The sequence below is a fragment of the Nanorana parkeri genome, unplaced genomic scaffold (assembly GCF_000935625.1).
Source record: "Nanorana parkeri isolate BGI_ZX_2015 unplaced genomic scaffold, ASM93562v1 scaffold947, whole genome shotgun sequence".
Taxonomy (NCBI): Eukaryota; Metazoa; Chordata; class Amphibia; order Anura; family Dicroglossidae; genus Nanorana; species Nanorana parkeri.
Genome location: NW_017307215.1, coordinates 393,696 through 405,440, shown reverse-complemented (window position 1 = coordinate 405,440; position 11,745 = coordinate 393,696). Strand labels below are relative to the sequence as shown.

The following is an 11,745-nucleotide window of genomic DNA, read 5'->3' as shown; positions in this document are numbered from 1 at the left end:
GGGGTCCCATATACCCAATTCCAGGACCACCATCTGTACAGTAATTGATGTTATGTTCATCCTCCGTATTCTTTTGTAAGATGGTGCAGCATAGAGTATGGAACACTGTGGGGGGAGGGGGGCCTTTATATCCAACTCTGGGAGCACCATATGTCCTATGATCAGTACAATGATTGGGATTATATCCATCCTCTGTATTTAAGTATGAATGTGCACAGCCAGACTCTGGGAAACTGATGTAAATCTATGCTGGACCCTCCTTTCCTATCAATAAGTACATGGCTCCTGTGATTATCTATGGTGGGGGTTGGGATGTTTTCATCCTGTGTGGAGTCTGGACCCAAATTGCCCCCATTTTTTATTAGTTTCTTGTATGTTGGAATTGAGCTTCAGATCATAACTTTTAGCGGTTTTGCATTGGATCTGCACCATGTGTGGAGCATTTAGCGTGCTTTGAATGTACTTTAAGTTGATACAGTCCATCTAAAAATGACTAAGTGGACCTTCCACCTCAGCGTACTGTCCTTCCTTCTGGATGGTGGCTACTTTTGTTTCCATGGTCCCTGCGTGCGTTGTAAAGTACAATACAGTTTAATAAACATGAGATTGTAGTCCATCAGGGGATCTAGCTTGGAGTGGTGTCTACTTTACAAGACACACAGGGACCATGGGGAGCAAGAGTAGCCACCCTCCAGAAGGAAGGACAGTGTCGGCACCGATTAAGGCTGGGTTCACACCTAGGCGTATCGAATATGCGCGTTTGTTCGTTTCGTGATGTGCGTTTGTACTGTGATTTGCAGTTTAAAAAATGCGTGACAAACGCCCGTTTCGAAGTCTACTTGGCTGTATCCCAATGGGAACACGCAACAAAAACGCCCCAAAGAAGCTCCTGTACTTTGGGCATAGGGTGTTTTGTAGCGCCTTCATACGGCCTGTAATACGCCCAGGTGTGAACCATACCCACAGAAAATAATGGGATTTCGGTGTTTCTGCGTTTTGCAGAGCGTTTGAACGCGCTACAAAACGCCCAGATGTGAACCAGGCCTTAGATGATTTGAGGATTTACAGCCGAGTGATGCACAAATAGGATACCTTTTTTTATTACTAGTTAAGGTATTCAAATACAATTAAGATTTAACTCCTGAGTTTAGTGTCCCTTTAAGGTTGGGGTTGGGTAAGGTTTCATTTGATTGTGCTTCCAAAAATAAAGATGGTGCATATATTATAGGGATACTCCGATATCGGAGCCGATACTGAGTATTTGGGCTCGTACTCGACCAAATACTCCAATGCCTAACACGAGTACTTCCGGTGCTGTAGCACCCAAAATATTTGAGTTCAGCTTTACGGTTACCTTTTTCAACAATGGCAGCTATACCCTCCACTTCACACACATCCAATGATGTACCGGTCTGCAACTGCTCCGTCATTACACGGCTTCCTGATTGGCCAGCTTCCCGACCAATCAGGAAGCCGGGCAGCGCGTCATTACACAATGTCCGGCTTCCTGATTGGCCGGGAAGTTGGCTCTATGCTCTCATCATATGTGATGAGCATAGAGCCGACTTCCCGGCCAATCAGGAAGCCGGACATCGTGTAATGACGCTCTGCCCGGCTTCCTGATTGGTCGGGAAGCTGGCCAATCAGGAAGCCGTGTAATGACGCAGGGCATGGCGTTCTGATTGGCCGGGAAGCTGGCTTCATGCTCCCTCGTCTCATGATGAGGGAGCATGGAGCTGGCCAATCAGAAAGCAGGGCGTCACGTCATTACACAACGACCGGCTTCCTGATCGGACAGCTGGGTACTGGAGGAAGGCTGCATTCTGGCTGGAGAGGCCCTGGGGGTGACAGGCTGGACTTACCAAGGTAAGAGGGGACAGACTTTATTGTGAGGCCTTGTTCACACCAAGCGCGGAGCAGTTGCAGACCGGATCAAAACTGCGTCCAATGTATTCCAATGGTATTTTTTGCTCCAGTTCACATCGCAGCATTCAGTACCAGAGCAGGTGAAAAAAACTGCAGCAGGCCCTATTTTACCTGTTCTGGAGCGGCAAACGCATGCAGATGACGAACGCACTAAAAAGCCCATGTTAAACTAAAAAAAGCCAAAAACGCATCTAAAAGACTAGCGTGCGTGTGCAGAAACCTGACCGGATCTGCTCTGCATTTGGTGTGAACAAGGCCTGAATCTGGAAGCCGGGTGGCGAGTCTTTACACGCTGCCCGGCTAATCAGGAAGCTAGGTGGCGAGTCATCATACGCCACCTGGCTTCCTGAATGGGACTTCCGTTACTCGGTAATTGGTATCCGAGTACCGCAAAAAATGTATCGGTACCAAGTTACCGATATCTGTGCATTCCTAATGTAGTACGCAAGACATGGTGCTCCATTGGGGTACCATTCAGACTCGACAGTGCACCTCAATGCAACAGAGTCCAAAAAAATGTAAACTGGGGTGGGGGCCTTAATCCATTCAGTGGGCTGCTGGTAACTTGACCCCAAGCACTTTGCAGATTTCTGGGAGAGTTGGGGTACATCATTGGATGTGTGTGAAGTGGAGGGTATAGCTGCCATTGTTGAAAAAGGTAACCGTAAAGCTGAACTCAAATATTTTGGGTGCTACAGCCCCAGTCACAGTGATATGTAGTGGAGACTCCTTTGTGTCTTATGGCTACTTTGAAAAAAAGAATCCCTTCAATGGCACCGGATACCCCCCACAGCTTTGATCTTCCAGCTGTGCAGGTATAAGAGATGCAACTGTGAAATGAGCATGCCACTCACCCTCTACTTCCTGTCCTGCCATTCACAAAACTCCTTTATGTAATTCTCAGCATTCAGTGCTTACTCCTGAATGGACTAGAGGCTGATAAATGACAGACACCTTTGCCCATTTACAGAACACCTTGCAGTCTGGGATGATAGTTTTGTGACTGGACGAAGGGGCAGCTTGGATAAAAGCTGCATTTAAAGGAGAACTATGAGGTGAGTGCTCTTCACTCACCTCATAGTTCTAGCCGACCTGTGACAATGAGACTGTCACCGGCGTTCGCTCACCTCTCGATCCTGTCACGGCTCTCTGCCGTGACAGGGGAGGGGCTGGGTTCCCTGTTCCGATCCTCCAGCGCTGACTGGCGAAACGGACGGCGTAGGGGGCGTGTAAAGCTGGCTCTGCCTCTAGATAGGCAGAGCCAGCTGTCAGTCATGCAGCTGGGCGGATCCCGGCACAATTGTCGAGATCCGCTTCAGCTGCGGCGTCTCAGTGATACCGCGAGCTGTAGCTTGTGGCATACTGAGCCTAGGGTGACGGGAGGACGCTGGTTTGTGTCCTCCCATTACCCTAAGGAGAACTATGGGGAAAAGACTTAACCCCATGGTTCTCCTTTTAATGTTTATCAAATGGCATGTAACAGTTTTATTGGTATCTAAGCAAAAGTGAAGCTTCCCTTTTACAGTAATCGCTTTCAAAATTCTAATCTCCCCCTTTTTTTTTTTGTCACAGGGGTGAAAGAGGCCGTGGAGGACGTGGACGTTTTGGATCCAGAGTAGGACCTGGCACTGGGTAACTATCTAACACTTTGTAAAAATCCAGTAGAGTGGCATGCATGTCAACTGGACACTTTTTTTCTTTCCTTGCTGCACTTTCAGGGTGGACCACATGGCCTCTGGTGTACTTTATTTTATAACTTAGAATGGTCTTTCTTTTTTGGGGGGGCTCTCCTAGCCTATAGGCTAGTTTGTTTTTTTATAGGTGTCATTTTGGTTCCGCTTGGTTGGGATAGCCATGTACAGGGGCAGCAGCTGATCTTTTGTAAGGCCAGCCTTCCTACGCTTGGTTGCTGATTGGACCTCCAGTAGCACAGTTTATTACCCGCAGAGAAAAATAGCAGGCCTTCAGCCTACTTGTAAATGGTGGAAGGATACCGGAACCCCTTCCTATAATGTTCAAGGAGGATTCCATGGCCATTTTTTCATTTGGTGCTTTGCTGCTGATCCTGTGGCTTCAGTATTTTTAGTGACCCAAGTAAAGCATAAAAGTTGGACAGCTGTCTACTGAAATGCATTATTGTTCCAGGTTCCTGCCATTGCAATGTAGCCAGAGGTTCGGCATAAAAATCAGGCACTGCTATTGCCTATTCAGCAGTAGGCTACCAGTTAAAATCCTGAGCCCCCATTCCAGCTAGGAGGTATTAAGGACTGTTCTCCCTGTTCTGTAATATAGGTCTATAGTTTAACCTCTGGTCACCCTTTTGCCAAGCGGTCTGAGATCTTCTGGGTTTGCATATGCGGCTATTTAAACTTCCTTCTTTTGTGCCCACAGGACACCTGTGGTAGTGGGCACTGCCTTGCCAGGGGTTCGAATACTGAAAGGGGTTTATAGTATCTTTTTTCTCTCAGGTCAAAGTCCGCACATGGTCATTATGTCTGAATCCAGAGACGTTGCTGGTTGTTGCAATTGTTCTTCTACCAACATCCACTAAACCTTTTACTCTAACTTTGTTTGGTCAATGCAAAGCTCGGCAGCCGTTTAGGTGCTGCAGATGTCTCATTTGGACTCTCTGACGCCAACTAGATTTAGTGTTGGCCTATCAAAACAGAAGGCAGTTGTGGACTTGCTTATTAGGAGGTCTTTTGAGGCCCTCGGTTCCTCAAGAACCTCTACTAGGGGTTTTGATCTTGTTGGCTTTTGCAAGGTTAGGTGCTGTATTTCCAGTCCAAACTTGAGCCTGCTTTTACATGCTCATATGACAGTAAAAAGTGTGACAAGACCTTGGCTTGAAGGACCCCTTTGTTGTCTAGATGTAGCTAGGGTAGGGGTTGTCTCTTCCAAAAAGCTTATGTCTAGGTTGCTATAATTACAAGCCTTTGATTGCATAGGTTACAAAATGTAATTTGATCATATTCAATATTTTTTTGAATCTACTTTTACCTTGTTTTATCAGCATTTATACTGCCATGTTCTCGTCGTCTTGCAATACTTTGCTGACCTCCTCAGGCTACAGGTGTCCTGAGGAGAACCTTTTGTCTTTAAAGTGACATTAAACCCTCATATTTTTACATAAACCAATACTCTGTGCGCCTTACTGTAATCCATGGTAGTTTCCCTTCTCTTTGCTGCTCTTCCTTTTTAAATCCTCATGTCTTCTCATGCTGGGCAGGACTTCCCTTTGCAGCTGAGTGCCTCTTCCTGTAGTGCTGGCTCAGGTTACAAACCTACACACAGACCATGTAGCCATTCCAGAGACAAGGCAGTCTGCTGCAAAACAGAAGTTCTGCAGAGCATGAGAAGACATGAGGATTTAAAAGGAAGAGCAGCAAAGAGAAGGGAAACAACCATGGATTACAGTAAGGCACACATTACACTATTTTATGTTAAAAAATCTGAGTGTTTAATGTCACTTTAATTCTCCCCCCACCCTTTTCAGATGGTCATTCTGTTGCTGCTTTGTGAGGGAGGTTCGTCTAAGATATAATTGTATCCAGTTGTGTGAAGTCTTTAATTTTTGTCGTTGGTCTTGGATATAAAGTCTTTCTGAATGTATTTATTTATTTTTATTTTTTTAACTTGTGATATCTTGATGTACATCTAGCAAGACGTTTTATAACACAGTTTCTCTTTCAGGTTCAGGCCCTTTGTCCCACACATTCCTTTCGATTTCCATGTGGTGAGTACCTCTGCTTGTAGTCTTGTAATGTAAAATCTGGGGCTTCTTCTGTTAACGCTTTTTCTGTTCATCAGTGTGAAATGGCATTCCCACGTGTCAAGCCTGGCCCGGATGACACTCCTTTCAGTGAAACCCTGCTCAAACGAAACCAAGACCTTGCACCAACAGCTCCAGAGCAGGTGGGTGTCAACTTTTTTTTTTTTCTTTGTTGTGGATCCTGGATGTTGAGACAAGATGGTCCATATAGGGATGAGCAAGGTTCTAGAGGCAGGTCACCAAAGTGCCTAAAGCTATAGATGGAGACCAACTTCTTGACATCCTGTTTGTTCAGTAACTGTTCCTGTTTTCTGGTTCTTAGAGACCTGATAGCTCCTGGATTGTTTGTTTGCCTTCCTGTTTACCCAGCTGGGTATAAAAATGAGGGAGGTTTCAGAGTAGGGGTATGTTGGTCTATAGCCATGGGGTCTTTTCAGTGAACACATTTGGATGCACCGATACTAGTATTGCTGCCGATACCGAATATTTAGGAGAGTACTCATACACACCCACATGTTCTGACACGAACGTCTGATCAGAGGGAGGTCTCCCTCTGACTTGCAGTGCCGAGGAAGCATGGAGCTGACTTCCCTTCCAATCGGGAAGCTGGGCAGTGGGTTATGACTGCTTCCTGATTGGTCATGATCCGCCACCTGACTTCATGAAAATCAGGGCACTGGTACTCTGTATCAATGAGTACCAAAAAAAGACTATCTGTACTCCATACCTAAAAACCGGTATCAGTGCATCCCTAGTACACACATTTGGATGCTGAGGGCTACAAAGGCTGTTGGACACTTCACACCACCTTAGGTGTACATTGCATTGAAACTGAATTTGGGTGTAAATGGCTTGCACAGGACACTGACCTGAAGCTTTTTCTTCCAGGCATCCATCCTTTCACTGGTAACAAAAATCAACAACGTCATCGATAACCTAATTGTGGCCCCAGGAAACTTTGAAGTGGTAAGTTCTTGTCTGTTGGCCTGGAAGTCGGTTGGGAGTATTTCCTCCTATATAGTGTTTTAGGAGAAGTTCTGAAACTTCCAGCTTGTGAATCTGTAGTCATTCCTCGGACTAATTTGTACATAAACTTTGTCCTCTTGCAGCAAATTGAAGAGGTGCGACAGGTTGGCTCATACAAGAAAGGCACCATGACTGCCGGACACAATGTGGCAGATCTGGTAGTCATCCTGAAGATCCTCCCCACATGTAAGCAGTGTTTGACAGATGATGGTGACAGTCTTCTCACCCATACCCCATAATTTTCACCTAATGCTCTTCTAATTTTTCTTTCAGTGGAAGCTGTCGCAGCCCTTGGAATGAAAGTAGTTGAAACCCTCAGAACACAAGAGCCAACTGATGGTAAGGGGATATCTGAAATCTAAAACCTTAGTATGGCCACAAGATGGCAGCACATACCTCCTAGCTTTGATCTGGGCTCCTCCTAAACCTCTAATGTGTGTAGGCAAGTCGATCTTCTGTCTCCATTGATGAATGGCCCTTAATAACATTTCTGGTTTTAGACTTGCTCAGTTTTTGTCTATTCTTCCAGTTCTTTCCATGCTCACAAACGAAACCGGCTTTGAGATTGGCACTGCTGATGCCACCGTGAAGATCCTCATCACCACCATCCCACCAAACTTGAGAAAATTGGACCCTGAGCTGCACTGTAAGTGGAGTCTGTCATTGGCTTTTCTGCTGCGCAGTGTTTTTTTTTTTTTCCACCTCTCACTTATCCTTTGCTTTGCAGTGGACATCAAGGTTCTGCAGAGTGCCCTGGCAGCCGTCCGACATGCCCGCTGGTTCGAAGAGAATGCCTCTCATTCCACGTGAGTACAACTGGTGTTGATGCAGGCAAATGGGTCTAGATGATGGGGGGCTTAACTAAAAGTAATATGCGTCATGATCTATAAAGGGGAATTAAATTGAAGGATCTGAGACTAGGAGTAAAAATGTCTTCCGATGTAAACAAACTCAGATCCAAGCACCACCATAAAGCTGTCACGCTGCAGAGGTCTGAGGAAGCACAATATATGTAGTACTGCATGTCTTATAATCCTATGTTTAATGTTCAGCTTGTGTAGGTAGTACTGCATGGTTTATAATTTTGTTTATGGTCCGCTTGTACACTTAAACGTAAACACCTTCCCACCAGCCCTGTAAGATTGCAACACAGAGGCATAGCATGGTCCTCCTGATTATTGGATCACTGGCTGGCTATGATATATGGGAGATGTCCTGTCAATGCTGGAAGCAATTCATGCTCCAGCACAAAACGGTGACTCCTAGATGTAGCTGCATAGAATGAGACCCATCTCTGTGCTGCCACATAATGTGCCACCAAATGCAGCGTTTTATTTCCTGTTGGTCTCTAGTCACTTACACCGTCTCCTCCCCTCAGCGTGAAGGTTCTGATCCGATTGCTGAAAGATTTACGGACACGATTCTCAGGTTTCGAACCCCTCACCGCCTGGATTTTGGACCTTCTGGCTCACTATGCAGTCATGAACAACCCTGCCAGGCAGCCACTGGCTCTCAATGTCGCATACAGGTAAGGAGAAATCAAAGGAGGGGGAGGTTAACAGGGTTTAGATACTGAGCAGAAATAAAAGTGGTTCTTTTGCCTCCGTAGGCGCTGCCTCCAGATTCTGGCTGCTGGCCTCTTCCTCCCTGGGTCAGTAGGGATCACCGATCCTTGTGAGAGCGGAAACTTCAGAGTTCACACTGTGATGACCCTGGAACAGCAGGTGAGTCAAAAGAATGGCGCGTAAGGTTTAGATGTGGTCTTTAAATGTCGCTATTTTTAGGCTGGATCTAGATCATCTTGACTTGTTAAAAAGCTTTGCAACTGACCAGTTGTCTCAGATTTACTGGACTAGTAGGAGGATGATGATGGTGGTGGTAGTGGAGGACTGGATAATGTTTTCTGACACAGGACTGATTTTGTAAAGTACATCTTGTTCTGGCTCAACTTTAGTTTCTGTATGTGTTTTGTATATCTTGGACAAGATAAGACTGAAGTATCTGTGGAAATAAATCTAAACCTGTGTGCAAGATGAGTATCTGTGCAGAAGGAAGGGGATGAAGCTTCAGTTGTTACCTAGACTTTATTTTTCCCAGCCCATTTTTTAGTAGTAACTTCTGGTGTCTCTTCCCTCTGCAGGACATGGTATGTTACACAGCTCAGACATTGGTCCGCATCCTGTCTCATGGTGGATTCCGCAAGATCCTCGGTCTGGAAGGCGACGCAAGTGGTAAGTGAAGGGAGGGGCTAAAAATCAGATCACTCTCAGTGCAAGATCTAAATTGGCCAGCCCTTAGGATCTTGAATTTAGTATGTGTTGGGGGGACAGAGGGGAAAATGTTCCACTTTTAAGTTTGTGTGGGACATACCCATGACACTGAGTGATTATGCTATGATGCTTGTACGCCAAAGATTTATTTGATTTGCCGTTGGTGTGCCGGTGTCCATATTTCTACTTGTGTATTCTGACAGTTGACAGCTGTTGCACCCGCTTTATATTTTTGGAAAAGCGGTTCTGACTGCAATGGGTATATGGACTGTATCCTGTTGGGTAGTGGGGTGCAGTATAAAGCAACTCAAACCAAAAATCTAACCCCCACACACCGGTGCCCAGCCTTCAGCTCGAAGGGCCACATGCAGCCTTTTGGTACTTTGTGTGGCTCTTGGGCCCCAGAAGTCTGTTTGGAAGAACTGATTTGTAAAGGGACTGCAATGGCAGTGATAACAGTTTTTGTAACCTGTAGCCATTCTCTTACCATACCTGTAGCATATCTGCAGTCTAACAATCTCTATAGTATGTCCACATTGTCTTCTGTAGCATCTTATGTACTGAGCATGTTATGCACAGTTTAGGTCCACTGTATGTCATAAGTTGACAACCACTGATATACCCATTGAGTTTTATTTGTCTCTCGGTCAAGCCTTTGCTAGATTTTTGTTGTGGTTCACTGAGGGTTGGGGGGCATGGCAGTCTTCAGCGGTGGGAGACTCTTGAATACACCATGGCTTTGGACACTAGGAATTTGGTGCCACCTTGGCATGCAGTCACTAGAGGTCTGTCATATGGGACAAGTTGGTCTAATTCTGGTTTCTCTTATGCAGCTCTGGCCACAGAAATGTCAACCTGGGATGGCGTTATCGTGACTCCATCAGAGAAGGCCTATGAGAGACCACCAGAGAAGAAAGAGGGCGAGGAGGAAGAGAGCCATGAAATCCCCGAGGCAACAGAGGAAGAAGAGAACATGGAGACTCAGGAGTGATACAAGAGGTACTCATCTCATTCTCACTACACAAGGCTATATCTGACTAAAGTGTGTTGTAGCCTGTCACTACTTGGTCAAGGGAGAAGATATTCTCCCCTCCCAATAAGGTGCTGTTGCTCAGTGTTGGCTCTTTGCTTTTAACACCTTCCCTTTTTCCTTCTGCAGATTGAGGTCCCGCCAGAGGCAGAAAATTAGGTCTATTCCCGGACCAAGGTTCCTTCCTCCTCCCTGCCACATTCTGTGTTCCCCTCTTGTGTTGTGAATTATTTTATACTGTAGACATTTTGTTTTTGTTGCAGACAATAAATTTTTATTTCCACCGTTTTAACACTTGTGTAATTTCTGTGGTTTACCCTGAACAGCGATGAAATAAATGATAAAGGGGTGGGTGAAAATAATCACTTCTCTAAATGTAACTTTCATGGAGGATATGGTCACGGCACGATCCCATATATTGCCTGGTGTGTGTAATATAGATCAGTGAAATCATCACTGTGCTATAGTCTAAGCAAAGCTGTGGGAGGGGCCCAGTAGCACAACCTACTACAAAAGTGGTTGGTGAAGAGACCAGCCACCCTTCACATAGTGACAGCATCAGTGACTGGTCTTTATTACCGGAGTCTTCTGCACAGATCTGGAGGAAATGCTTAAAGAACATCAAGATTCAAGAAAGGAAGAATACCACATGGCTCTTAAGACAATTTGCTTATCCTGAAGTTTTACAACAATGAACGAAGACTTTTTTTGGGCCCACTAGCAAATTGTTTCTATCCTGAAGTTTAGCTTTTTAATTGTCTTGCAGTCTATTTAAAACCACATGGCCATCAAAGATTGTGCCAACACTCCTGTGACGTGTCACTTGGGAATCTGTTGCACTAATAAAGTGAGAAAGAAATGGCTCTATTAACATCGATAATGGCGGTGGGGGGCTACAAATCCCAAAGATCAGCCCCTAAATGTAGAGCTTATCCCAAGGACGAGGCCAAATGTGAAGCTTGGCACAACTTTATGAGTTGTCTGGTGCTCAAGGAAATTCGCCCAGTAGCCTTTCAAATTTACTTGGTGGCAATGCTGCATGCACAAACTTGGTTACAAGAAAAGTTTAAATGTGTGCAGGCTGCTACGAACATGCATCCACTACACTATCCTTTCTAGCACATGGAATGGTTTGAGGGGTAACGCAAATACTTGGTTTCCAGCTGCAAAAATCCATAAAGAACAGGCTGACTTGGCAATTAAGCGTTCACAGGAAAATGGCTTCTGGATACTTTCCAAGTCCTTTTCTTTCAGAGGTCTATGGCAAGTCCTCTTGGTCAGTGATGTGGTCCTTTTTTTTTGTTGAAGTTCCCCATTCACTTTCCACTGGCCTTTTAGGACATATTGGCAGCCCACCTGTTGGCAGTGCCCTTCAAAACTTGTATGAGACCCTATGCAACACGTGCTTCACTTTTTACAGCTCTAGGTGGCAGAATTGTATAAGAATCAATGGTGCTAAATGTCTGAATAAACCTTGGCGTGCTTGTTTATACACGGATTCCCCATAACAGTATGCCATTGTAAGTAAGCTGGAAATGAATAATGGGGAAACAATACAGGGTAGCCATTCCGTTCTCAAAAACCAGTTTGGTCTGTTTAGAAGGCACCCTCCAGTGTGAGAACCTGGCTCTGTCAACAGCCGAGCAGACCACATGTCTACTTTCCAAATTTCTGGTGAGTGTCTGAAATGGCAGATTTGTGTGTGTGTGTGTGTGTTTATA

General features: G+C 45.3%; 1 protein-coding gene across 1 annotated transcript in view; it reads left to right on the top strand.

Moving 5' to 3' along the window:
• Nucleotides 1–9,996, top strand: part of ILF2 (interleukin enhancer binding factor 2) — a 10,627-nt gene extending 631 nt beyond the window's left edge. Inside the window, exons 2-13 of the mRNA XM_018566402.1 lie at nucleotides 3,499–3,558; nucleotides 5,620–5,662; nucleotides 5,737–5,841; nucleotides 6,587–6,664; nucleotides 6,808–6,910; nucleotides 6,998–7,063; nucleotides 7,254–7,370; nucleotides 7,452–7,530; nucleotides 8,103–8,252; nucleotides 8,334–8,448; nucleotides 8,865–8,955; nucleotides 9,828–9,996. Coding sequence (XP_018421904.1) covers nucleotides 3,499–3,558; nucleotides 5,620–5,662; nucleotides 5,737–5,841; nucleotides 6,587–6,664; nucleotides 6,808–6,910; nucleotides 6,998–7,063; nucleotides 7,254–7,370; nucleotides 7,452–7,530; nucleotides 8,103–8,252; nucleotides 8,334–8,448; nucleotides 8,865–8,955; nucleotides 9,828–9,985 — 1,165 coding nt within the window. The 3' untranslated portion in view covers nucleotides 9,986–9,996. The remainder of the gene's footprint in view (nucleotides 1–3,498; nucleotides 3,559–5,619; nucleotides 5,663–5,736; nucleotides 5,842–6,586; nucleotides 6,665–6,807; nucleotides 6,911–6,997; nucleotides 7,064–7,253; nucleotides 7,371–7,451; nucleotides 7,531–8,102; nucleotides 8,253–8,333; nucleotides 8,449–8,864; nucleotides 8,956–9,827) is intronic.
• The last annotated feature ends 1,749 nt before the right edge of the window (nucleotides 9,997–11,745 follow it).